Source organism: Hippoglossus stenolepis, chromosome 3 (assembly GCF_022539355.2).
Source record: "Hippoglossus stenolepis isolate QCI-W04-F060 chromosome 3, HSTE1.2, whole genome shotgun sequence".
In the NCBI taxonomy this organism is placed as follows: domain Eukaryota; kingdom Metazoa; phylum Chordata; class Actinopteri; order Pleuronectiformes; family Pleuronectidae; genus Hippoglossus; species Hippoglossus stenolepis.
Genome location: NC_061485.1, coordinates 7,698,434 through 7,725,561, shown reverse-complemented (window position 1 = coordinate 7,725,561; position 27,128 = coordinate 7,698,434). Strand labels below are relative to the sequence as shown.

General features: G+C 39.4%; 2 protein-coding genes across 2 annotated transcripts; both read right to left on the bottom strand.

Moving 5' to 3' along the window:
• Positions 1–2: 2 nt before the first annotated feature.
• On the bottom strand, positions 3–6,783 carry LOC118105429 (protein phosphatase 1 regulatory subunit 12B). The gene is made up of 7 exons (XM_035153184.2): positions 6,400–6,783; positions 3,202–3,218; positions 2,969–3,107; positions 2,274–2,375; positions 1,816–1,866; positions 1,645–1,695; positions 3–339 (listed from the first exon to the last, which is right to left on the bottom strand). The coding sequence occupies exons 1-7, from the start codon at positions 6,499–6,501 to the stop codon at positions 253–255; spliced, it is 549 nt and encodes a 182-aa protein (XP_035009075.1). The 5' UTR covers positions 6,502–6,783; the 3' UTR covers positions 3–252.
• A 2,451-nt stretch (positions 6,784–9,234) lies between these two features.
• LOC118104374 (immunoglobulin-like and fibronectin type III domain-containing protein 1) lies at positions 9,235–27,075 on the bottom strand. Its single transcript, XM_047339167.1, has 24 exons — positions 25,813–27,075; positions 21,829–21,911; positions 18,763–18,885; positions 18,536–18,675; positions 18,238–18,337; positions 18,102–18,128; positions 17,718–17,763; positions 17,443–17,635; positions 16,938–17,051; positions 16,679–16,841; positions 16,323–16,595; positions 15,902–16,237; positions 15,456–15,580; positions 15,165–15,306; positions 14,768–15,061; positions 14,384–14,683; positions 13,896–14,072; positions 13,423–13,551; positions 12,978–13,286; positions 12,237–12,322; positions 11,918–12,110; positions 11,132–11,428; positions 10,239–10,565; positions 9,235–10,167 (listed from the first exon to the last, which is right to left on the bottom strand). Exons 2-24 carry the CDS (start codon positions 21,860–21,862, stop codon positions 10,163–10,165), a joined length of 3,933 nt encoding a protein of 1,310 aa, XP_047195123.1. The 5' UTR covers positions 21,863–21,911; positions 25,813–27,075; the 3' UTR covers positions 9,235–10,162.
• Between the last annotated feature and the right edge of the window lie 53 nt (positions 27,076–27,128).

Genomic DNA, 27,128 nt, shown 5'->3' with positions numbered 1-27,128 from the left:
GGTCATGCTACATTTGTCTTTATGTAGAAATATTTAAAGAATATACAGTATAAAATGCAATTTAATGTATTTTCCTTCAAGCAGTCTAACTTCTTTAAATACAGTACATTTGGATGAATGTGAAGAATGGACTAACATTTACAAAATGACTCATAAATATAGACAATCATTCTTCCGGGGGATTCTCCTTATTGATAAACATTTAAATATAGCTTCTGGTGTCGTGTTCTTCTCTTCCATCTTCTCCGTGTCTCACTTGGACAGTTTAGTGATGACACGGATTAAAGCTCCATTTTCATCCTTCAGTCTCTGGTTCTCCATCTTAAGTTCTGCTTTAACCTGAAGAGAGATAATAATGATTATAACAATAAATGATGCCAAAATATCCCCTATACTGGTACAGCCATCTTGTGCTGGTGACATCATTTGGATTCTGCAGAGTAGCGATCGGCTACTAATTAAAACCAAACTGTTGAACATACCTCACTGTGATAAGAACTACTACAAACGACTGAAACCATATTTCGAAAACATGTATTTGATGTGAACTTTGACTTCTTAATTTGGCCAATGTCCCATCCGCTAACTTAGAGGAGGCAAGGTTAATGACCTGTTCTACGGCCAGCCAGCAGGTGGCGATCAGGATGTTTTGGCTTCACTTTTGGGGAGCTGTCATGTCGTCCATCTTTATGCACAGTCATCAGAAGTCACTTTAAACACTAAATTACCAAAACACCAGCCCACGCTTATATGAAATGTGTTACATTTTTGCCTTATGATAACATTAAAAGTAATTTTATGGGTTAAAAATCAGTTAATGAAGGGTCGGTCGTAAAAAATGTTGCCACCTATCCAACATCTTAATATCAGGTTCATGATGTGTTACACTCCTGCTTCAATACAATGCTTTCTCTTGTATTCACTATGTAGTAGATACACACTTGAATTTCTGCTTTGAATTGATAAAGATGTTGCTCAGTTCAACTTTAATGTTACACATAAATATTATTAGAAGAATTGGATTTGGTTAACAGCCTAAAAGTATTTCATAGACACATGATACAAATGTTTATTTATTCAAAATGTAATAATTTAAACTGTTTTGAGGCCTCATCCAAATCATCTGCTCCAGCTTCATCTGGGCGTTTTATTATGATAAAAGAAATAAACAACACACACACGCTCGCCTTCACTGACGCACAGACCCACAGACCCAATTGGACCACAGTCGCTCATTTGAATACACATCACAGTGCTTCTCTGTTGTGAACGTCAATTTCCCGACCATGTTTGTTTAAAGCTCTCATTCACAGATAACAAGAGGGTTTTGTTTGCGTCCTCTTGGGCATGACACAGCAGACATTTGTGAACGTTAGACTGCAGATGAATACTGATGGCTCGCTCGCCGCCGCGTCAAAGTGCTCAAACATTCCACAGCCAACGGGGCATAATGTTGACGAATGAAAACCGCTGTAGACAGAGCCGCTAACACCCTGGCACCAAGTCCCACAGACACTGATTTGATTGTTTGTTGTTTCTCTCGTTACAAACGAGCTTCGCTTTCTCCCCGGGTGAAAGAATCGTAGAAAATTCTTAATTGCCACCATTTTTAAATGAAAGTAATTTTTGAAAACATTGCTTTACCTTCAACTGGTCTTCCATATCTGTTATTCTCTTTTTAAGACTCCAGCTTTCCTATGAAGAACAACATTCAATATAAAGAAGATTCAGATGAATAAATGAAGATACGGAAAAACTGACAACACTTTGCTACGACTACACTCGTGGAATTTTGGTATAATGCTGAGTTCATACCTTCTTTTCTGCCTCGAGCACAGTGGAGCCACAATCTCCTGCTCTTCCCTTCTGCAGCAATGAAAAATTATTACAAGAAAAGATTATAGCACAGCGTGTTAAAGCTGATGTGTCATTTTAAATCTCACATGTGTCGGGTATGAAATATCCAATATACTTACAGTCACACACAGGAACTATTATGAGTGCGGTGATTATTCCCAAATTCAGTCCTGACAGTAATAACACTGCAGCTTCATTGTGAAAATGATTTATTTCATTCAGATTCCTCTATTATCTGATTTCTCATTAGAACATGTGGAAGATATTTCTTCAAACACTGATGATTTAATTTATGACTCACAGAAAATTACTTTCTCAGTCGTCTCCCTTCAGCAAACTTTCCCTTTAGCTCTTCCCAGACCCATGAATCTGAAAGGGGCAGATTAACTGTTGACAGCAGCAGATATGTGCAGTACCTGAACTCTCTGCAGCTGGTCCTGGATCAGGACCAGTTCCTGTTTACTGGTTTCCAACTTGGATTTGAGCCTTTGATTTGTGGACAGGGCCTTTTCATACATCTACAAAAGACACACTTGTTAGGAGTTTGACTGTTTTAAGAGATAAGAAGAGAAGATAGGGTAAGATGAGATAAGATGAGATGTGATAACATGAGATAAGATAAGACAAGATAAGACAAGACAAGACACGAAGAGAAGAGAAGACAAGACAATATGAGATGCGATGAGAGAAGAGAAGAGAAGAGAAGAGAAGAGGAGAGAAGAGAAGAGAAGATCAGACAAGATCAACCTTATCGATCCCACAATATCAATACATTTCACAGAACATGTTTAAAATAAATAAGTATAAAATACTATATAAAATTTCCCTACAGCACACAGATTAACAAGCATGGACATCAACACTGCGACGGTTCTCACTGGTTTAATGGTTATTTTCATCATTCATCATGAAGGTAACAGTTTTGGTTGCTAATACACAATCCTAACAACAATTTAATGGATTGCCATGATATTTGCTACACAGCTAGATTGATATCCACGGTGCCCTCGTGAATCATACTGGCTTTAGTCGTCTTTTTTTATCCATCACCAGTGTGAGGTTCATGTTTGTGTTTCTGAGTGTCCATCAACATTCCAGCTGCAGCACCTGCCTTTTTATAGTCATTGTTTTCTGTCTCTTCTACGGCCTTTTTCCTCGCGGACAGTCGGTTCTCTCTGCGCAGGAAGTAGGACTCGGCGTGGTTCGTTGTCGAGTCGTTGGAAACATCCGACGATCCAGACGAGCTCAATCTGAAAACACAAGACAGGTATAGAGCATTCGACACACATGACCACATTCTTTTTACATGTAATAATTGTGTGAATTAGATTAGAGGAAACTTACCTTGACGGTCTTTCATGCTGAAATAGAGGAGACACACATTAGAACTATAGGTTTACTGACCAAAAATGCAAATAAACAATGATAAAGTAAGTTTTGTAATGATATTCCTGATTATCTTCACTAAGCTATTTTAGACAACACCATCATGGCCCCATCCTGGATTCCAGCAGATGCCCATTAGTGCCTAAGTGTTTGTGTCTCACACAGTTTGACGTCATCATTTGTTTGACAGGCTGTTTGGTCCTGACGTGAGATTTATTAAGTACGATGTGGAATCAAATCCACAAATTAGTTTTTTTTTTTGTGTCCTGCTGAACAAACACATACCACAAGCGTACACTCACTTGCCCTCAGGATATATTTTTAATACTTGAACAACATCAGTATTAGGTGACAAACTGAGCAGTAGTGATACTAGGAATCAACGCATTTCAAGTTTTCCTAGAAAAGGTTTATGGAGCACACAGAGTCCAGTTATAGGGGAGAGGAAATGATTCCTTAAATAAACCGACAAGCACAGATAACCAAACACATCCAAAAAAGGTAAAAGCTCTGGCAGTGGCATTCGCAATTTGCTCATTATTGCCTTTTAAAGTTAAAGGTATGTGTGCTGACAGATTTTCAAACATCATTTCAGGTCTGTGAACTCAGCCGGCTGATACTTTGCTCCAAAGACTTTTGAAGTGCATTTAAATTCAATTAGAACGAGTGCTGTCCTCAGAAGAACAACACTGTCAGTTGTTTTGGCAGCTGCCCCCAAATGACATGTTATTTTTAAAAAATACGATCATGTCTGTAATTTCCAAACATTAACCTACTTATTATAATCACCATAACAACTTAAAGTCTTCGACCTCACCTTACCTGTTTGTCTGTTAGTTAGCGGGACAAGACAAAAAAGGACCTGACAGATTACTATGATGTGTTTTTGTGTTTGTTTTTTAACGGAGAATCTTTTCTTGCTTCTGTTTTGGAGCTAATCAGATGTTTCTTAGTTCAATGTCTCACTGAGAAAAAGGTTGCAAACACTGATTAAAAACCCATTGAAAGCGACAACACAAGCTTCTCGGTTCTCAGCCTTTCTAACATGGCTCCGGGATGAAAATGTCTGTCGCTCCACCACTTTTTCCCAGGTTAAAATGACTTAAATGAACTTAACACCAAGTTAAAGCTCGCGAGGCATAAACACATTCTTCCAGGCCATCATCACCCTGTCGTCTGTTTTCAGTAAAGATGCTCATTACTGCACAAATGTTGACTTCACACAGCTTGGCCTCGGTGTTTGTTTGACAGGCCGTCTGGGCGTGATGGGAATAATTCTCTGCTACAATGCAAGTGTTTAGGTTTTCAGCCAGGCAAGCAAAGTGGTGCTGGAAAGGATTTGTCCTTCTGTCAGTTCATGTGTCCACCACTTTGGTCCAGATATGAATATATACAAATATTTGAACACAACATCTGCTGCCATTGTCAGCTATCTATCCATCTATTTATCTTTTTTTCTTCCTTCCTTCCCGCCGTTACATACTAAGCCAGGATATAGAACATGCTAATTATTATCTGCTTTAACATCTGTGTGCTAGTATTGTCATGGTGATGTTAGCATTAAGCATTGAGCCTAAGCACAGCCTCCCAGCACCACTAGCATGGCTGTGTACCCAGTATTTCTTTCAACGCTTTATATAAAAGACACAAAACTGACGATGAGACCAGATTTAAAAAACAAACACATCGCAAATTAGTGTGTTGGAATATATTGTCTTTAAACCTGCTCAGCACATCATCTTTTTCCTTGAATATAATGTATTTTCATTTTACTAATCAAACTAATATGACTCACTCTTTGCGTTTTATTGCATCCCTCACTACAAACAATCAACATCTAAACCTATAAGAAGTATTTATCTTTTCTGTAACATTAGTATCGCCAGATTATTACAAAGCAGACTGGTTGACCACTGCTGGAATATTTACATGCTGGACAAAATCTGAGAGACAAGTGGATTTCTGCAAAGAAGAAGCAGGGATTAAAGTTTCAGGCACACAGTGTAAACACGGTGATGTGCCTCTGCTCAGACATTTACAGATCTCTGGATCTTCCCCAGACTCTGATGTCAGCTCCTTTGAGTCTCTCTCACTTTGGACACTTGGATGTGCTGGGTAAACGGTCACTAATGATATACAGCACGCAGACTTTGAAGAAGCTCTGGTTTAGATTAAGGGACATCACATATAAACAGATGCTAATGGAAAAGCAGAGGGTTTTTTTTTTAAGCGTTGTCCAATGTATGTGAATATATCTCAGTTGCTAAGCTGTGCTCCAGCCTGTCTGTATCCCATGGGGAACTTCTGGTCCTCTGACCAGCCATTCCCGAGTGGAAAATTTGAGCTTCCCGTAGGACTAGCAGAGATAAACATCCATAAATACTGCGTCTGAGTTCCCAGCCAGTCCTGAGCACTCTATCCCTCCTTCCCTCTGTTCTATGTCATCCTGTCTTTCGCCCCTGCTTTCTTTCTCTCACTCTTTCTTCTCCCTCTCTTCCTGTTCGCCCCCTCTCACACGCTGACGTCGATGCTTCCCCATTTATCTTTCCCCAGTGGATTCTGTAGTTTACATAAACAGATATGGCTAACTGCAACTTTGCCTAGATTAAACTTTCAAAGTTTTGAACAACATCATGCAGTTTAATTTCAGTATGTGAGTGTAAACAGGCCTTTAGTACCATATACAAACTTCTGGGATTTGTCTCTGTGAATAAGTTTGTGAAGTTTAAAGTTGTTGAAAACCCCTGTTTCATCTGATCAGCATGAACAGTGAATGATTTGATAAATAATCCATTGATGAACAAAATCATCTGCAATTATTTCCATGTGATTGTCAAGTACCAAAGTAACTCTGATAATATCATTAATACTGTAAAGTGGATTATAAGAGAACATTAGTCGATTAGTCTCTAGAGGTCATGACTTCACAGCGTTTTCAATTGATCCTATAGGTCAAATAATCCGCCTACATGAAGACAAATACAAGTCAAATCAAGTGAGACATGTCCTAAGTCTCTCTGGCACAGAACTACCACTGTGGCTTGTTACGTAGCCATTTGTTTGATAGTACTGAAACTTTAATGCTGCTGTTTGCATTATGTCAGCTTTGGCATTTCCGCTCAATAAACAACAAGATGAAAGACGATCAGGCCTTACCCTCAGGCTCCTGGTGGTGGCAGCGGAGGAAGTCGGGGAAGAGTCAGAGAGCGACTTTCTAATGTGCGGCCGATCTTTGTTGTGAGAAAGTAGAGATGACATCGCTCCCGAGCTGCTGAAGCCACATGCAGCTGTAATGTAACGTGGTCCAAACTACAAGAACTTAAAAAAAAAAAGTTAACCACTTCTTCTTAAGCTAAAAGAAAAAAAACAGAACTCAAAATAAGATGTTGATGAATTCATTTATCATCAACGGATATGAAAGTCAGATGTTTCCTTATAGTCAAAGTGAGCTGCTCGAGTGTGATCTTCATGTGATGGTGAGACATTGCATATCTGATGAGAGTAAAAAAGCAGCACAAGTGTGAGAGCTCTGGAGGAAGTGGTGGGACTGAGCAGGAGGCGGGCTGTGGTGCATGTGTGTGTGTGTGTGTGTGTGTGTGTGTGTGTGTGTGTGTGTGTGTGTGTGTGTGTGTGTGTGTGTGTGTGTGTGTGTGTGTGTGTGTGTGTGTGTGTGTGTGTGTGTGTGTGTGTGAACACAAGGATTTGACAGCAGCATTGTTCACATGGGCTCTCAAGGGATTTGGTAATTTCACCAAAAATAGAAAAAGAAAAGCATTGTTAAACACTTTATTCAAGATGTTAGGCTTCTATTCAAGTGAATATGAAGATCTTGATGTTATCAGTGTATGAACATGTCTCGAGGTAATGCAAAGGGAAGTAGATTCATTATTTCAATGCTAAGGAAGTGTTGTTACATTAGGTAACAAAATGTTTCGACAAAAAGGAACTAAGACTGTTCGAAAAGTTCCAGCAAGTGGCTGAAACTGCACCTGAAAGTAGAAGTAAGATTAAGAAGTAAGATTAAGAATACAGGTAATGTGGGTTCATGTTGTGGAAAGTGTACAAAACAATATTCCAATTCTAAACTTGGTTCTATTATTCTATTCAATTCTAAACTAAAGTTAGCTGCATCCTGGTAACTTGATATTTCTGAAAACTTACCATCATGAAATAATCATAAAACAGATCCCTCACCCCCACTGTCACATTTGTTGCTTGTGTTTCATTATTGTGGCAGTAAACAGGCACCACCTGCTGGCAGAAACTAGCACTTTTACCTTTTCACAAAAAAAGTTAAAGACAAAGAGAACAGTATGTACTCAAGCTATAAACTATAAATAACTATGCAGGTAATACACATGTACTTTTTACTGCAAGCTTTAACGACAGTTTCATTTATTCTCACAGCTGCTATTTGATACTGTAGCCTATTTTTTATTATGTCGGTTGTAAATAACTCAACATAATGAAATAAATCTTAAATCATGTATGCCCATAACTTATTTTTTACATGATCTAAATGCCATTTGCCGATTCTGGACCATACAGTAAGTTTGTTGAAATAGCTTTACAATAAAAGGTTATTTGTTGCATGAAAAATGGTTCCAAAGATTCGATATGGGGTCACATGAACAAATCCTGGTGGGCTGCATCAATTTACAGCCAACATTGGACTTTCCATAATAAATGTATTAACAAAAGGACTTATAGCAGCAATAATTATTTTAGAATATAGGGCTATAGATAGTGAATATCACTTGTACATTTGAAGGTCTTCTGTACCAGGTGCTAGTGGCCACCAGCGGATGTTAGGGACATAACTTCAGTTGTGCACCTTAGCGTCATCAAGTGTTTTGATATTGTCTTCAGTGATACAGGCCGAACTTGAGGCTACGCTGACGCTAAAGGTAAATCTGACTGGCTACTGGTTTCTATGGCAGCACTGTGAAAGCCATGTGGCCGCCCAGTAGATCACACATCGTTACCTTTATGCCTTTTGAAACTAAACCCTGTCCCGTTTTAAGATGGAGACTACGCCTTGTATGTTCTACTGTGATAATTGATGCCAGTTGATGTTAGTGACATATCTTCAGTTGTGTATAATAATAATAATAATAACTAAAGATAATTAGTAGCATTATTAGATATTATAATCACCTTTTGGGCTCATTGATAGTGTAACATGACAATTAGATTGTGATTTGGGACATACTAAAAACAACAGGCTTCATTACTAGTGTTAAATTACCTAGGGTAATATTTCACTACAAATATGAATAGGCTACAAACTGCTAGTGACATAAAGGATTTTAATCACTTCACTTCCTCTTATTTTGCCTAATCTTATTTTAAAACAAATAACAACGGCCGTGATCTTATTTTGAAAGGAAAGGACACAACTTCCTTGATATTACCCTCTTCCTTCTCAGAAAGACCCGCCCACTCTTAATTATCTGCGCAGAAGTCTCCTTTACGGAATCTTGTGTTTCATTTAAATTCGTGTTTTTACAAGAAAGTTAGAAACAAAGTCAGTATTTTCAAGTTTCTTATCGTTAAGAAGACGAGTCTGGTGGAAAACAAGTGATTGTAAATGAGCTTATTTACCTGCTGAGTCACCTGCTGAGGTTTAATGGAGACTCTGCGGAACAGCACCGTCACTGAGGTGGAGAAACACCGGAGTTTCCATCCTTCCTCTGGACGGTGGTACTGAAAACTCCCAACTACAACATGGAGGTGTCATGGCAGCAGCAGAGGAGGAAGAGGACGCACCTGCAGAGCTGAGTCTTCTTCACTGGATTAACTCAGGTGTCTACTTTTCTGAACCCTCTGACCTCCAGTCATTAAGTGGATCTCTAACTGCTGGGTTGTGAGGGGCCATCAGACCAATTCAGGTTAAGAGTGATACTAAGGTGCACAACAATATGGCAGCAGTTAACGATTATTTTTATCATGTGCGTAAAATAGTTAAAGACACCAAAGGATTCAATTAGATTAGATTGGGTCAAACTTTATTGTCAGAATCTCTTCAGAAATTTGTCTTATACACAAACGGATAACATTGGACATTTAAAAACAAGTGGCTGAAGTGCAATTCCTTTAACATTCTACTGCTCGGCCCTAAATGTCACATAGTATATTGCTAATAAAAGCATAATTTATTAAGACTGGGTAAACTTGAACCATCACATTTTGGATATATTTCATTGATTTATTTTTCCCCTTGAAAGTTGACTTAAGTTTGTCGTTGTCATGTTGCAGACCTTTTTATTCCAAGCAGCAACAGGCTCATAATTCATTCACACCACAGTTCTCGTCTTCCTTAGTTTTTTAAACCAATTTATTGTAAAGTACCAGCAATGGCCCCCGCTCTTTATTTGAATGGACACAATGCATTCACAGGATCTTTCTCGCATAATGCTCCAGGAAAGGTTCTGAATAAACAAGAGTTGGTAAAACTAGGAACTGCAACAGCTACTGCAACAACACAGAACCTCAGCATCTATGCTACGTTCATGTTCCATTTCTTTGGAAAATGACACAAGCTTAAGTTAAGTTTTAATTTCACAGTGTAATGTAATGGCATGCATACAATACAAAGAAAGCAGGGGCCCTCTCATGAAAGCATTACTCAATAGTGCCACTAGAGGTCATTAACTCCAAATGATACCTTCAAGGATACATAATTGTAACTTTAAGTTTGTCTATGCTAAAGAGTTGAGATGTTTTAAGTAGTTTTTTATGTACTTTATAAGCTTTTATAAAGATTAAGGAAACAACTAAACTATATAACATGCGTTTTCTTGTTTTTGTTTTACGCTATTTAAAATATAAGAGAAGACTATAACAGATGTAGTCTAATTAATTCAAAACGCTGTCGGGAATCTTTCCGGTCAAGTCTCTGTTCAGCAGGTGCAGGTCTTCACTCTGTAAAGAAACATATTTTTTAGCTTGTTTCATCTACACCCTGTTAAAATTAATTGTAATGTAAATATTACCTCTGACACTCAGGATCATTGAGCACTCGGCTGACCCCAGTTTGTTCTCAATAACGACTTTGTATTCGCTGTTGTGTTTGACTCCGACCCTCAATATTAGCAGGGAGCAGACGCCGCAGACGTTGGTGATGTGGTAGTTGGTGTTGGTGTTCAGGCTGATGTTGTTGCGGTACCATGTCACACGAGGAGCTGGATCGCCCTTAACGGCACAACTCATGTGACACTCGTAGCCTTGTGGAGCCGTACGCATCTTCAGGGGCACGATGAATGCTGGAGCTGCCTGGAAGTCCAGGTTTTTTTTCTTTGGCGTGTTCACTATGAACTTTTCTGAAATACAGAGCAATGCATAAAAGCTTCACAGAATTGTGTTGGTTGAATAACGAGTTTAAACATGTGTCCCTGAGACATTTCCCCTAACTAGATGGATAATTATTTAGTTCTGGCAGCATCCACTCGAGCCTCGGTTCTTCTAACTTCTATAACTCAATGAAATATCTGCTTAAAAGTTTCTTACCTCCACCAAGGAGATTATTCAGCCCTGTGCGTTTGTTGTTTTTTTGATTTGTCTGCAGGATTAAGCATAAATTTCTGAAAGCATTTCGAACAAAACTTGGTGGAAAAAGGGGACACGGGCCAAGAAAGAACCCATTCAGCCTTGGCAGAGATATATGCTCTATTGAGTGCCATTCTACTTGTTCTCTTGTCTTTCTGGAAAAAAGGTTTTTATCAGCCATGTTCTTTTGAAATTAAAATCTGAATATTTTGGCCTGTGTTGCTTCGATTTTCGTTTTTTGTACGTCTATATCCATGATAACAGAACTACTGTTCTAAGTAGGATGCAAGCATAGAAAAACATGATTTAGCGTCTCTCTGATTGAAGTGGTGACACAAACCTTTTTCCTTTCTGGTTTCAAACACAGGGGGTTCAGAAGGTGTTGAAAGGCCCATGTCGTTTTTAGCAAACACCCTGAAGTGGTACTCCCATCCAGGCAAAATGTTGACAACTGTGAACTTGTTGTTGAAGAGGTTGTCTGCCACGGTCCTCCAAGTGCGCTTGAAGGAGTCCCGTTGGGAAACCGTGTAGTGTAGCCTGTCGTCCCTCTTCTCGTCTGGGGAGGGAGACCAGGACAGAGTCACTGTCCCTGGGATGTTTTGGACCAGCTCCACTGGTCCTGGAGGCCTGGGATCATCTACAATCCGATGTAGAGACACAGTCATACAGAGTCCTGACATTACAGTCTCAGTTCATTTCAATGTGAATTCCACCCAACTGACTATAAGGTTATGGTGCTTACTTTTTATTATACTGTGGCAGTGGGATGTAACAAAAACATTGTTGGCTACGATAAGTATTTTGCTGTCTTTACTTTGTGTTGACCTTGGCTTGGTTGGAGTGTTGAGTGCTAAAAATGAGCTGGAAACTTTAACCAGGGGATTTGCAACAGCTGGTTCAGATAAGAGTGTTTGCAATATTCAGAAATGTTAAAATATACACTATACTTTCGTCTTGGTCTTCTTTGACAGATTAAACTGGCTCATCTGATTCTACAGACCATATTTGAACACCGAACAATGATAATGATAAATAAAATTCTACTTTGTATAAACTGGTGGGATCATAGTCCAGTCACATTATTACTCTTGATTGGAGTCAGAATTGTAAAAATGGCTCCATTTACCTGTAACTCTGATTTCAACATTGAAGCTCTCCTGGCCGACCAGGTTCTTGACGGTGATGGTGTAGACGCCGCTGTCGGAGCGCTCGGAGGTGGGGATCAACAGCTGAGAGCCTTTATCGGAGTTGGTAATTGTCACATGTTTAGCCACTGGAATACCATCTTTTAACCAAATGATCTCTGGCAGTGGGCAGGCCTGTAGACATTGAGATAATATCAGATTAATACATTGATAAATACTAGCATGATGTTGATTAAACATTAAAACAATACAATATATTCTCCACTGAACCTGTTTGGAGGGAAAGCTGAAGCAAAGTACCTCGAAGTTGATGTTCAGACGGACTGTGTTTCCAGATCTCACCACCACAAAGGTTTTCATGTTCCTGTCTTTAAATCTTGGCCTCACTGCAACGATAAAATACAAACTTTAATGTTTAGATTCTTCTTGTATTTATACAATTTACTAAATAGTATAAATGTACTTTTTCATTGTGCTTGAAATAATATTTAAGGGGAGGGAGGAAGAGGAAGTTACTACACATGACATTTACCACCTTTATAAATTTAGACCAGTTTCCGATCATGTGCTTGTTGTGATGTATTTTGCTCATGAGTATAACAGCTGTCAAAATGTTCACATTACTCTCTGTTACTGGAACCTATGTGTTTTCCACAGTGATGCTAGTTTCCCTCCATTGTCGTGGTGTTTTGATGCTTTAAGAATTGTTTAAATGAACTTTGAATTAGAACTTCATTGTTGTATTTGTGCTGAAATGTCCAAAGTCCTGATCTTTCCTGTCTTTTCACAATCCCACTGTTTAACTCAATCATCCACAGATTTTGAAGAAGTAAATATTGTATCTTGCTTAGAAGAATGAAGAATAGCTGTTATACAAACTATTGTCTTGGTGCAGAGCTCTACTGTATTTTTACAGTTTTAGTGTGTAGATGTATTTTGGAAGGAAAAACACATTTGTGGGGACTTTCAAACAAATTTCAAACAAAAAACCAAACTATGAGAAAGTGTCACAGTCTCGATTTAAACTTCACATCCTCTTACCGGGAGGGGGCATGGCAATGACGTACTTGTCAAAGCCCTGAGGTTCTCCATCACCTCCGTAATTGGTGGCAATTACTCTCACCCAGTATGTGGCCATCGCCTTCAAGCCAAGCACAGTGTAGGAAGTTAGAGTAAATGGGACGGCGTTACAGCGGCTCCATTCAAGGCATTCTATCAGTCTAATCTCCACATAGTATCCCTGGGCTTCATCCTCAACCCCTTTCACTTCTCTGGGTTTAGTCCAAGCCAGTGAAAACGTGGTGTAGCTGGAGGATGTTAATTTCAGGTCTGTGACTCTGCCTGGAGGTTCTGAAATGATAGTAAAGTCAGGTTTTATGGCACAAAGAGCTACAGACACTGTTGTGTTGAGCAGCACACATAGGTTATCTTTCGATTATTATATTTTCATTGTAGACAACCACAGGGAAATATAAGATTGACTTACTCATTGGATCTCTTGCAATTACTGTGTCACAGGGGATACTAGGATCTCCAGCACCAGACAGGTTGATAGCAGACACTCTGAATTCATACGCTGCCCCTTCGAAGACGTCTTTCACGGCAAACTTTGTATCTGGAGAGAAAGGAAGATGTGGTGATCCTGTCCCTAGAGATATCAATTTATTTATGCTGATTCTCACAAAATGAAACCAGTGGAAATCTTTTTATAGAAATTAAAAAACAAACATTTTAGACATATTTTGAGCAGTATCCTCATGGATGCAGTATTCAGTTGTAGTCCTAGTTTGAGGAGGTTGATCTTCCCATAAGATCATATCACGATTTAGTAACAATCTCTAGAATTGGGATTCTACATCTGTTCATCCTTTATTCTGAATCATACTAGTTGCATACGTGCATGTAAATCCCTCTGCACACGTACAGATTCAGGGCAGCCCCTCCCACTGATAATCTCACCTGTAATTGGCCCTCCTTGGTTTACCAGGCTCCAGTAATTGGTGCCTTTCTTGTTCCTTTCCAAATTGTATCCCACTATTTTGGTTCCTCCAGTGTCACAGGGAGGACTCCATGCCAGGTTGATGCGGTCTTTAAAGGCACTGATTACTTTAGGTGCTGCTGGGGCTCCTGGATATCCTGTGGGGGGGGGGACATTAAATTCTGTCAGCTTTGATGAGGTTATCCATTGCTCTATACATCTGATACAATTCCTGTATAGAAATCAATATTTAATGGCTAAAGGCAAATGTCAAGATGAGAGTCAATCGTGAATTTGAAACTTATTCATTATATAGTATTACATTTTCTCAAAAGATGTAAAAAAAAAAGAATTAATTGTTTGCTTGTTTACTCTACTCGCTTCCCAAGAAGATGCTATGTTTTCATTTGAGAGTAGCTAAAATTGCCCTTTTGGAATTGCTAGCATTAGGCTCTGAACTAATCCTTACGCAGAACTCCAGCAGCTATGTCCTCTGTTTGCAGGTAATCACTGATGCCTTCTGCCGTCTTGGCTCGAATCCGGTAGCAGTATCTTCTTCCAGGGTCCACGCCTGAATCCCTGTAACTTGCATCGCTGCCACAGATCTCGCCGAGATTCGTCCATTTACACCGGCCCACTTGTTGGCGTTCTATGATGTAGCCGGTGATTGGGCACCCACCACTGTCTTTTGGTGGTTTCCATTTGAACTCCACAGATGTCACAGCACTTTCCACAATGTCCGCAGGTCCCTGTGGTGGTGTGGGTTTGTCTATTGACAAAATGATAAGGAATCATATTGTGCTACAAGAAAATACCCAAATTATATATTTACAAAGTCTCTTTATCAACTCACCTAGCACAATAAGTCTGGACGTTGCTTCTGTTGTGCCAAATTTGTTTTTGATTTTGATTTTGACCTCTCCACTGTCTTTCCTTTGGCACTTAGTAAGGCGTAGTTGGCTTTGAGTAGCTGATGTCTCAGTTTTCACATTGAGGCCAGGCAACAGCTCATCATCATCCTTGTACCACTGTATATTCATCGGGTCTCCACCTGAGAACGTCAGCTTCCATTCAGCGCTTTCACCTGCTTTTATAATAACTGGCTTTGTGAAATTAACCAATGCATCGCTGTCTATTTGTGGCGGATCTGGTCAGAGAGTAAAAACGAAAATTGTCAAAACCCTGAACCCCTTTAAACTAATGCAAATCATTAAATTATATCAAATCAAGTGACTCATTTTGATTCTGACCTTGAATATTAAGTGTCGCTTCTGATTTGCGTCCCTCAGCCTCAAAGCAGTACACTGCTGTGTCGTCTTTTTTACAGCAATCAATTATCAACTTGTGACAGGCCCCATCTTTGATGATTCTTACACCGTCTCCATTGGTTAACTTGTCAGAATATTCACAAGACAAATTCATTTATTCAATGGATTATATGTATTTTTACTAAAGTGTATTATATGTATTTTTGCTAAATCCACGGGTATGCATTGACGTGGTTCTGTACAAACATAATCCCTCTGGAGCAGTTGACTCACCAGCTTTCCATTTTTGTACCAGCGTCCCCCTGAGGCCTCAGTGCTTAGTTTGCAAGTGAGCTCTGCCCGTTCACCAATATTAGCAACAGTATCTGACAGCCCACTCACAAACTGGACACCTCGATCTGCAACAGTAAGAGCAAAGTCAAATTTAAGTTTTCTGTTGTTGAACTTCAGGTCATAGTGAACATTTAATTGGAGAGAAAATCCAAAAATCATAAATAAAGATTGGAGCAGAGAGTCTTTCGATTATATCTGTGGAGGAATAAAACCAGTGCTGCAGAAATCAGTCCAGAATGGTTTAGGCGTAGCAAACCTCAACCTAGAATTTTTCTCTGACTCTTGATGATAACAGGCCCTCAGAGCAAAGCTGACAATATATGCAGTTGTAAGACACCTTAAGAGCACTGGAATTAAAACTACCACAATGCAATGGAGGCTCTTACCTGAAACAGTGTCAGGAACCAAAGGACCAGTTCGTGATCGCTTCTTTTTCTTATCATCCCCGTCGCCCATATTGTTTTCATCATCTCCATCTCCAAGGAGGTTCTCGTCTCCTTTACCTCCGTCAGTCTTAACTCCAGATGCATCTTTCGATCCATCACTAGACCCGTCACCAGAACCCGCTCCTCCGTCCCTCAGAGCGGCTCCAGCTCCTGAATCAGCCGAATCTTTTTGATCCTTTGCTCGATTGTCTTTTCCTTGTTCCAATGCAAGTTTAGTCAAATCACCCTGATCCCCAGTTTTGATGCCCTTACGACCTTTACCGCCGTCTGGATCAGCTGAAATATAGACAGCATGAATTCTTTATTCCGTTGGAACTGTTTGGAAGCCTCTTAGAATGATGTTATAAGTAGTTACACCCACCTTCCACTGTGAGAGCAGCACTGCTGGAAGTTATCCCAACGATGGCATAATATTTTCCATTATCTGCCATTGCACAGTCTTTGACTCTTAATGTGTGAGTGAGTTTGTCCTCTGAGACGGTGATTTCATATTTGTCCCCATGTTCGAGTGACGCGTCCTGTTTTGACCAAGTGATTCTGTTGAGCGGTGTGGACAAGACGCACTGAAAGACGGCGTCCTCGCTTTCAACGGCCTTTGCGTCCTTGATCTTGGCTACGAACTTCACATCAGGCACTAAAAAGAGGAGTAGAAAGTTCATATCACCGCCTGCTAATACAAATATCCTGTTTTATTTAAAGTAGAACATTAAGCTTTACCTTGAAAGTCAGTTGTCAGGACATTTGCTTCTTCTACATCAACCTGGTAAAATCCAGCATCTTCTGGTTGAGGGTCATTGATGCTGAAAACATACTTTGTCCCAGTTTTCTTGAGGCTAGGGTTTGAATTGTCATCATCACCATATGGCACAGATTTCCCATCCTTTTGAGAGACAGGAAGTCACACATTTGTTTAGTTTTTGAGCTGTTATTAATCTTTAAACAGAATACTTTGGAATATCGTGGAATTTGAACCCACCTTGTATACATGAATTTTACTGTTGGGGTCCAAAAGTTTCATGTTGAAGCTGAATTCCGCTCTCCCGTTAGGTTTCACTTCGATCTGTTTCACATCCTCCAGCTTCTCTACAACCTGCGACAAAATTTAAAGTATGCATCCTTAGATCTGGCTCAATAAAATTAAAATGCAAGCAGCCTCGAACACAGCCTTGGATATTTACTTGTTAAGATCCACTCGGCTGTATCCTCAGGGCAAAGCTAACGTCCATGAAAATCAAAAATGTAAAAGTTTCAAAGATTAACTCGTCACTTCATGAAAATAAAGTTTTATTCTGAGTGCAGTAAAATACTTCTTTACAGACTGGTCTTAAAAGACTCCAGATTCTCTATTTCAGCTCTTTTAGGTAAAAGCTATAAACCCTCACTCCAAAATATGTGCAAGTTTTTACTCATTGCTCGAAACCTCACCGAGAAGTATATGAATTAATGTGCAGTTGTTATAGTTGTTCTTCTTCATGCAGTACCTTGGCCTGTTCGTCTTCCCTCTCTTTTCTCATCTGGTTGAGTCTCTTCAGCATCCAGCGGAAGTCAGTCACTCCAAAGTCCAAACAGATTTTCTCGTAGTCTTTTCTTTTTGCACTGAGAAGCAGCTCCCAGAGCTTAGGATCAATTTCTCCCTCTTTCTTTGGTGGAAGTTGTTTTTTTCTGGTGACAACACTGGGGGAAAAAATAAGAGTAGAATGTTTTACTGTGTTTACAGCATTAAACGTTTAACAGCCAAACTTTGCCATGAACTCACGTTTTCTTTAGCATTGATCTGAAATCCAGTGGTGCTTGTCCATTACCTGAAAAATAAAAAATGCAACCACATATCTCTGTTCAGTAGAGTTTCTTTGAAACCTTAAAATGTAGGAAAAGCAAACAAACAATAATTTATTTTATTACTTTTTAAAATAATTCTTTGAAACCATAAAGGTCTTTTCAACTAAAGCAGAATCTTTAACTATTACACACTGAATTGCTCATCTGTTTTTTATTGTTACACTCAAAACTAATTAATTTCTTGCCTGCAGGAATCAAAATAAGTAATAAGTAAGTAAGAAAAAAAAAAAGAATCTTGGACTGAGAACCATGCACTGTTACAAACACAACATTCTGCATAGTTCTGTTATAAACGTCTTACCTGCCTGACCCTTCTTCTTTAAGACAACTAGAAGAAAACAAAATAAAAGGGAATAGTCATACCCACAGTATATAATATTGGAGTTTAATTTAAATTACCATTCCTATTGATGGTAACTAGTAAATCTGTCTTGTACCTTCTTTAACATTGAGTGTTGTGGTGCAGACAGCGTTTCCATACACATTGGTGGCGAAGCACCTGTAGGTGTCAGCTTGGTCTAGTTTGACTTTCGGTATCTGATTAAACAGAAACAAAATCATTTGAAGAAATGTCTGTCCCACTGACGGGAAGAATTAGATCATCTGTTTTTCTCAATAATAGCAGTTAAATAAAGTCCTGATCTCATACAACAATATATCTCGTGTTTTGAAAGTGTGAAAGTATTTGTTAATATATAGTAAGTTGTGCATTTTATTTGAGTACTCTTTTCTCACCTCTAAATAGTGCTCTCGAGCTCTTTCATCATATCGGGTCTTGTACTTTTCTGGGTCATCAACTTCCCCGTTCTTGCGCTCCCAGGTGACCGTCGGTGCTGGCTCTCCGCTAACCATAGCTTTTAAAACTGCTTTTTTACCTAAAAGAATAAAACACAGTGAGCCACATAATCCTAATGCAGTTATAAGTAGTAGCTGATAATGTTATTAGAATCTTTTTTTTTTACCCTCTTGTACAGTTGTGGCCAGTGGCTTCCGTGTGAAGTCCGGTGTTGACTTCCCCAGAGGCACTTGCTCAACACATTGAGTGATTACAACCCCAGGAATTCTGGACTGTTTCCTGATCGCCACTGTTAGGACCAGATATTGATAGTTTGATAATCATGTGATAAACAGAAATCATACATGCTTCATGTATTAAACAGTTTATATACATTATTCACACTGGAATAGTGTGAATCCCATTGGATTGAATATAGTTCAAAATGTCTTAAAGGTCATCCCACCAATCAAGTCTCCATTTTCCAAATAATTTAAATACATTTTTTAAATATTTGATATAAATTATATCCAAGATTTGCAAGAAAAAATTACTTAATATGATTTCTTGGTAACTTCAGATGGGGGATGGAGTAACATCTTTACCATGCAGCTGCAGTTACAACTGTGTCTCACCAGAGGGCAATATTTCCTTTCCTTTTCTCTTCATCTCAATCATCAGCCATGACATCATGAGACCTTTTAAATTTTGTGAACTGCTCTGATTAAGTTGTTTTTTGGATTAAATTATGTATTTATCTCCATTGACGTGTGTTTTATATAAAGACGCCAAAGTGACAAAAGTGAGAGAGAGAGTGAGGGAGAGAGCTGAAGTGTCACCAGCCGGCTGTTGCGTACTTGTGCAGCTGCGACTAAAAACAGCAATACATCTCTGACTCACCTCCAGCCCGCGCTGCAAAAAGTATACGCAATATGCAAAATTAAAGTCACGCGAGTGTTGCACACTCCAGTTCTGTAGGAGTTCTGAGCCTACAAGTTGTTTGCCAACCGCCATAAAGAAGCTGAAAAATAAGAAGATATCGCAAGTTTCTGTGAGATTTCAAGTCTCTGGAATCGCCACTACAAAATTGTATGTGTGTGGTGTGATGTTCTGGCCAAATGGTCCAGTGTGTCTGAAGATTATGAGATAACAAATGGGTTAAATCTGTTTTTAAGATTGGTCAAAAGTTGTAAATCCTCTAGTGTGCAGCGGCACTCAGGCTTAAGCGTTTGAAGCCATTAACACTTCTTCTCTGTGGTTGTGGAGACGGCAAAACAGAGGAAGGTGTCACATTTTTCAGCCCTTTTCCCCTCTAACGTTTCAACTGTAGGATGAGTCACAGCTCAACACTAAGCTCATCCAACAGCTGTTAAAATCACAAAACTCCAACTGACCATCTGTTACTTTTTTTCTGCTCGAGCATCATACCTCATTATGACTCAGAGTCACCTCGGGGCCTAACGATTTCAACACACCGCCGCGGCTCATAAATAGGTCAAACAACTAATTACCAGGCAGCTATTTGCAGAATCAAATGCATCCTGTAATCATGATAGTTTAACGTTTTAAATCGTATGCATTATTCATTCATAGGATTAGGATGTTTGTATTGCGGCACTTGTTTTCCAAAGGCATGGGTCACAATCTGGTGAATCAGGGCTGTGATACAACTCAACCACACTCATACAACTGCTCAACAAGTTTGTCCACATCTGTGCACGTTTGAAATTTGAGTGATGCCCTGAAATCACTTATGGGACTTTAAACTTTTAAAGGTTTCATAGCTCCAGGTTTTAAAAAAAAAGTGAAGGTTCACAGTCCTGTCAGGTTTTAAATGAGAACACAAAAAGGAAACGTGGATAAAAAACAAAACAAATGGAAATCAGATCCTCTCTGAAGTGAAAGATTTGCTCAGACAAATATTAAACTCCAGCGTTAGCTTCGTGTTTCACTTTCTGTGTGAGCAGAATTTAGATAAGTCTCCATCACTTCTTTTTCAGTAGGATTGAATATTCATCAAATTCCATGTGTCATTTCTCAAGGGGTTGGTTTAACACTGGTATATCATCTGAATGCAGGCGGGATTATCGTAACCTTTTTCCTCGAGCATTGATTCCCGTGTAATCCAAGTGTGGTAGGACAGCAGTGGCTTGTTTGCTTCTGCATACCAATCGCTTGTGGAGGAAGTGGAGGCTGGAGCACACCTTCAGTGAGATTGTGTGGGCTGTATAAAGCTGACATCTTTTTTCATAAACCACTCTGAGCCACCAACACACGAGGCCTCTTGAACAACTGTGAATGGTTTTCAGACACTGGTATAGTGCTTCTTAGAGATAGAAAATGAGAGGTGTACACTCCTTGTCCTTCAAATGTCTCCACAGGAAACTTCCCTCCAGTCAAGTGGGACTTTTGACATTAAATTAAGTTCCAATGTTTTGGAGTTGGTGCGGTAATAGTTTCTTTCAGTCTGTCTTTGTTGCATTCGTAATTCACCCACTCTCACAAAGGCCTTTTCATGTATTTAAGGGTGTTTTCACACCTGATGGTCGGAACCAAGGCTCATGTCTTTGTTGCATCATTTGATCTGTTTAGTTAAGTTTTCACATAGAAGTTTAGAGAGTGGACTTAAGACTTTTGCAGAACACACAAACGTTCTGTCGTCAGCACCTAGATGTGCTGCGTCTACCTTTCTAGAGATTGATTGGCTCGTTGTCAATCAGGCTATTGTATTCACTAATGTTTTTGAATATTGGCATACAAAAAGTCGTCTTTCCTTTTTTATTTAAGAATTAACCTGTGCAACCTGTCCTCATCCTTCAAACTTTGTATCATCAGAGGCGCAGACTGCAAGAAATCCCGCTTCTTTTTCTTCTTCTATCGTTTAATGCTTTCTCAACTTCCTGCAATTGGTCCGAAATCTCTGAACTCTCCAAATTGACTTACTTCCAATAATCCAAATGGTGTTTCCTTGATCCAGACCGATAAAATTGATCCAGACCAATAAAACTGGTTTGTTGATTCGGATGCTGGAACCTTTCACAACAGTTTTTTTTTACAATCGGACTAAACTGAAAAGTTGGAAGGTTCAGACCAAACAAGGTCGATGTGAGAGCCCCCTACGACTTTGTATTCACATGCGTAAAAGTTTAACCTGTGTGTAAATGTACGTATATATGAGGGACGGTCTTTGTTTGAACTGTTTATGTAATTAAAGATAACAGCGCTAAACAGTAACACATAAACAGCCACTTACCTACGGCCTTTGGGTCCCGCTTTTTATTCAACATTGCAGCGTTGTCAGTTATTTGTCATATAAAAGCCGTTATCGCTCCCCAGCTGAAACACAAAGAAAAGCTGTCAGCGCTCTGTGCGTTGTGGTTGATGGTTGTTTGCACTTCTCTGTGGCAGGCATTTGAACAATGAAAGGGTTCCCGTGAGATACACAAACTTTATCATCAACCCATAAAGTGCAACAATCAAAATGGCTTTCAAATAAATGTTAAAGAAGGAAAGACTTATATGCTTCACTGTCCTCATATCCCTTTGTGGGCCCTGTGGCAGCGTTTCTCCAACCTTTTGGGTCACAGCCCTCAAGGCTCTCATAATATTAGATGTTATTGTTATTGCCACAGTTTTCATTTATATAGCAGAAGAGCACGTTACTGTAAAACAACTAAGTGATACAGGAGGCACAAGGTTAAAAATTGTCTCAGCAAATGATTTTCTTTATGATTAGTACCACTACTCTGCAAATTCACAGCATCAAGTTACAGCATCAAGGGGATAGAAAAATAGACACGTCAGTAGAAAAGTAATTAAGTAATAAATAAGTGAGCAAATATATATACATGGAAATAAAGGATTGCGCATAAGACTGGTCAAATAGGCATAGTTCCCAAAAAGGCTTAAATTTGAATTTATTATTCATGTATTTGTTTATCACCCAAATTTGACATAACATTAAATAATGTAGTTGGTTATAATGTTGTGGCTAATTGGTGTTCATTGTCTGAAGTGTTCTCCTTGGCCTCACAAGCCATTGGTATCCAAACATTTGAATATTGAACATTTACAAATTTCGATTATAGACCATTGAAGTGTCAGCACTGCTCTTAAACTGTTTTATTTCTGGTTTCGAGATGAACTGGTTTTAAAATTAGGGCAACAGCTTCCCACCGACCTGCATAATGGGTTTATGGGGACACTAAGCTTGATATATTGATCTTCTGATGGTACTGTATACTTTTGTTCGGCCTGCTCACACTTTGCATACAACTCATCCAGTTCCTGCAAAGTGTTTTAGGGCTTTAAATGCACTGCCTCACGGTCTGACTCTTGAGAGAAAGCCGCTCTTTGCTCAGAATAACAATTTGACTTCTGACTCTTTCACTTAGTTCTGGGGCAGTTTTCTTTCTCCTTATCACAACACTACTTAAAGCACAGGTGAACACTGGCTGCAGTTACTTGAACAAGCCTCTGATGAGTTAATACAATCCACATGAGTGTCATCTGGGTGCATGCTTCAATGGAGCGGACACAGCTCAAGGAAACTTGACCTTGTTTATCGACCACTGACTGTCCAGGTGAAAAACCTATAATTTGACTGCTACCTCGACACAAACAGCAGAAAGTGTCCAGACCCCTTTGTGCTTTTCACATTTTGCAATCCTTGCAGCCTTAAGCTGAAATGTGTTTTTCTTCCTGCTCAACATGCAATAACGCTTACTGACAAAGGGAAAGTAAATCGTCAGAAATGTAAGAAAAACTAAAATATCAGATTTACAGTTTTTTATCATTTAGACCCTTTACCCAGTACGTAGCTGAAGCTCCCTTTGCAGTGATTATCCTCTTAAGTCTTAAGTCTTCTTTGATATGACACCACAGGCTTTGCACACCTGGATTTGAGGATTATCTTCTGTCATTCAGATTCACTCACTTCAGATCAGCTTGAATAGGGGACGTCCGTGTGCAGCCTTTTTCAGTTCCCTCCAGAGACGTGTGATTGGGTTCAAGTCAGGGCTGTGCGGCCACTCAAGGACATTCACAGGTTGTCCTGACCCCGAAACCACTTCTACATTATTTTGTAATGTGTGAAATATTTTCATAGCCTTCCCCAGATCAGTGTCTCGAGACAATTCGGCCTCTAAGCTCTGCACACAGTTCCTAAATCATCACGGCCTCTCAAAGTCATATTGAATCAGGTGGACTCCATTCAAGGTATAGAAACATCTCAAAGATGATCGACCTGAGCTACATTTCAAGCAGTGGATGTGAATACAAAGAGATATTTCAATATCTGATATATGTACATATCAGTGACATAAGGAAAAACCAGAATAGATGCAGAGGCCTCCACAAAGAACACGAATGGTTTGATGAGTGTGGAAATGATGTGAATCGTATGCTCTGAGTTTCAGGCACTAGATAAGATAAAACTCTTTTAGCTTTTAGAAAGCAGTTCCATTCTTTCTGTAGCGTTTCAAGGGACTCGAGAAATCAAGGTCAAGGCAGATAAATTCTATTCAGATGGCAACCATTCTTTAATCTTTCTTTAATTTTTCTCACTGTCCCTGTGTTTATGTATATTGATGTATTATGTAAGATAGATATGACTAAATTTGATATACTTTTGCTTCAAGATGACTCTAATGGATTATGCACAAGTATACATTTTAAGTCGATAGACCCCCACTTGAAAGTATAGTCAAGGTTGCATGACTCAACTTCTGTAATGGAAACTCGACCATTCTTTTGCTGCTCGGGTCATGAGAACCTATAGGACACCCAAAAAGGGGTCATGGGCCAGGGATGGCTGGGCCGGGTAAGACTCGCCCTGGATGTTCTCCTCATGTATCATCCATGTCTCTGTATGACATCAGTCTGTCAAAGTGTGGATGACTTGACTCCCTGTGTGACCTGTGCAGACAGTTGGAGACGCGTTGGGAAACTGTAAAAGAAGAATGTGAAATCCCACCTAGTGGCTGACTCTGCCTGACTGCCTGTGGAGTCAAGTGGCTGTGCCAGCAGTTTAACTGCTCATGATCCAAACATAGACGGGAGCAGAATGTCTTTGCATCAGTCTGTTAAGGCAATGCAAATATCTGTCAATTTTGTTTATGCCACAAATCTTTTAAAATTGTTTTCCATGGTGATTCTCTTTGGACGCTACAAGCAAACGACTGCAACAATACACTTGAAACTCAAACTAATCTCCTGATAGAACGTGTAGCTTCCTCTTGTGTTTGAAAGTGACAAACATCGATTGTTCACTCTATTTAAAAAAAGTGACAAAAACCATTCCAGGGAGTTTTAGATACAGAATTTAATTTAACCAAGCCCTCAGCTATAGGCAGTAAACTAGAGATGACTTTGACCTGCTTTCGTGTGTCAGGACTTGTAGGTCCGGTGCCAGTGGATGGTAATTATCCAAAAAAGTGTCAGTGCAGAGTATTTTTAATCTCTGAGTCAGTTGGGTAATTATTTTAGTATCTGCAGAGCCGAGGGGTTAATTAGAGCAAAATGGGCTGAATATCAAGATTATGGCCATAAGGCTTTTTATGCGGTTTAATTTTTAGAACCTCAAGAGGAAGAGAACATTTGGAAAAAAGAATATTTGACCCTGAACATTTCCAAAAAAGCTGGTTTTGATGTATCACACTTTTGTGCAAACTGATCTTCGGCTCCTGCTAAATCCTTTTTCTAGTCACAGTAACCCGGTTGAAACATGGCACACAGTTGAGATCTTTGATGTCAGAATTACAGGATGATCTCAAAAGCTTCATTTATACTTTTCTTTTGTGTGAAATCAAATCCCTCAACAGTGGATTGAGATGATCTCGTAGGCGGCTTCTCTCTGCCTGTGACGGTTCATGTAGTCTACAGTATATTCTCACTCTTCTTATAATGATGGTTATAGCAATTAACATTTTCACCTAGGTATACAAAAAAGAACAATATCTGCTTATCATAAGAATTAAAATTGAGCAGAATTAAATACTGACAACATTTTATCCCTTTAACCCAACTATGCCTGAAAGTTCAGTAAATCAAGATTGATTAAACTGAAAAAATTAAGTAAAACCTCCTGTACTGCTCCCTCATTTGAATAATGCATTTGACTTGAACCATCCTGAATGAAGGTTCCAACCACATCATTAAAATGTTCTCCTTGATCTCTATTTGCCTCATTCGATGAAAATTATTCACACCGGTTGCTGAATAACCAAATCGGACTTACTTTCCGTTCTTCTACCTTCCGTTGTCCGTCTTCAGCTTGCACTCGCTCGCTCTCTCTATCCCGTATTTCAAAGTGGACACCCCCTTTTTGTCTGGTTGTTGGATGTGCATTGAAAATCCCATACATGGCTGAAATGTACTTGGTAAAACCCATATTATGGCAATGGTAAAAGGTGGAGGTTCATCTTTCTTATCCCAATGAAAGGGATCACTTTGCAGCTGACACTGGAAATATACTATGACTGTTCATTCAATCTGTCATTGGACACATCCAGTCGAGGTTTTCCACTGTGACTGTTGACAATATAAAAATGCCCGCAGCATCATATATTAATAGTTGTATATATCAGTATCCCCACCTGTCATAAAGGGATGGAATCTAGCAAAGTATCACTAATGTCATTCTCATTAGTGATGGATATATCTGCACTTGACCTTCACGGTCTAGACTTCGCGAATGGTGGATCCGCCTTTGACTGGCAGCTTAACAAGGTCTTGGGTAATATGATCGATTCCCCGTGGTCTTCATTGGCCAGTTCACATCAACACGAGACATTTTATTTGGTAAAACAATCTGCGGTTGATGTGAATGAATTGGCCCATACAATTAGCCTCTGAACGCATCAACGGAAATTCTCGCAGCACCCGTTTGGTATTTAGTGAGTCACATTGTGGTGGCATTATAAAAAGATGGTTACTCATGATGATGGTGTTGTTGTTGTGTTGTACTCAATGTTCTGAGCAGTATTTCGGGTTCATCATTGTCAAAGGTTAAACAAGCACAACTCATGGACACACGTTGAACAGTCACCTCGACCTCATAAACGGGAAGGAACTGCAAGAAAAGCTCTGACACCAGAGGAGAATAAACATGGAGTTCACCCCTGACCTGAACGAGGAAATGAGGCAAGTACTCAAACATAAAGCAACAACTGTGCTAAATATCCTCAACTTGGCTGCTTCACTCGACTCCTAATTGTGAATATAATGTCCTTAGTAGGCATTTGATATATGTTTAGGGTTAAAGGTTATTTCTGACCAGACATTTTGACCCAACTCCCAACTGTATATATATATATATATATATGTGAGTATTTTATAGAAGCAGTTAAAGATGTTGTTTAGATCTTTTTTAAGGGTTATTTGACTGTTGATATGAAAATAACTACTTTAACATTTGCAGTCAAGGATCCTCTTATAGATAAGTTCACTGGGCAGCTCAGGTGGATATACATGGAAGAGAGTGAACCTGGATCCTTCAGGCTCAATGCAGTTACTGCCATGTGCGTGGTGTCATGGGCTCAGAGACGAGCTGCT

Bases quoted from the DNA above. Each gene is read 5' to 3' on its own strand.
- LOC118104374 (XM_047339167.1), bottom strand. From the start codon at position 21,862: ATGTTGAATAAAAAGCGGGACCCAAAGGCCGTAG. The intron at 17,636-17,717 runs GTGAGTTCATGG...TTTTTCCCCCAG, and splicing joins AGATCAATGCTAAAGAAAAC to TGTTGTCACCAGAAAAAAAC. The intron at 12,111-12,236 runs GTACTTTGCTTC...CAATGTCTACAG, and splicing joins GTCTGAACATCAACTTCGAG to GCCTGCCCACTGCCAGAGAT.
- LOC118105429 (XM_035153184.2), bottom strand. From the start codon at position 6,501: ATGTCATCTCTACTTTCTCACAACAAAGATCGGCCGCACATTAGAAAG. The intron at 1,867-2,273 runs GTACTGCACATA...TCATTGCTGCAG, and splicing joins ACCAGCTGCAGAGAGTTCAG to AAGGGAAGAGCAGGAGATTG. The intron at 1,696-1,815 runs GTATGAACTCAG...TGTTCTTCATAG, and splicing joins TGCTCGAGGCAGAAAAGAAG to GAAAGCTGGAGTCTTAAAAA.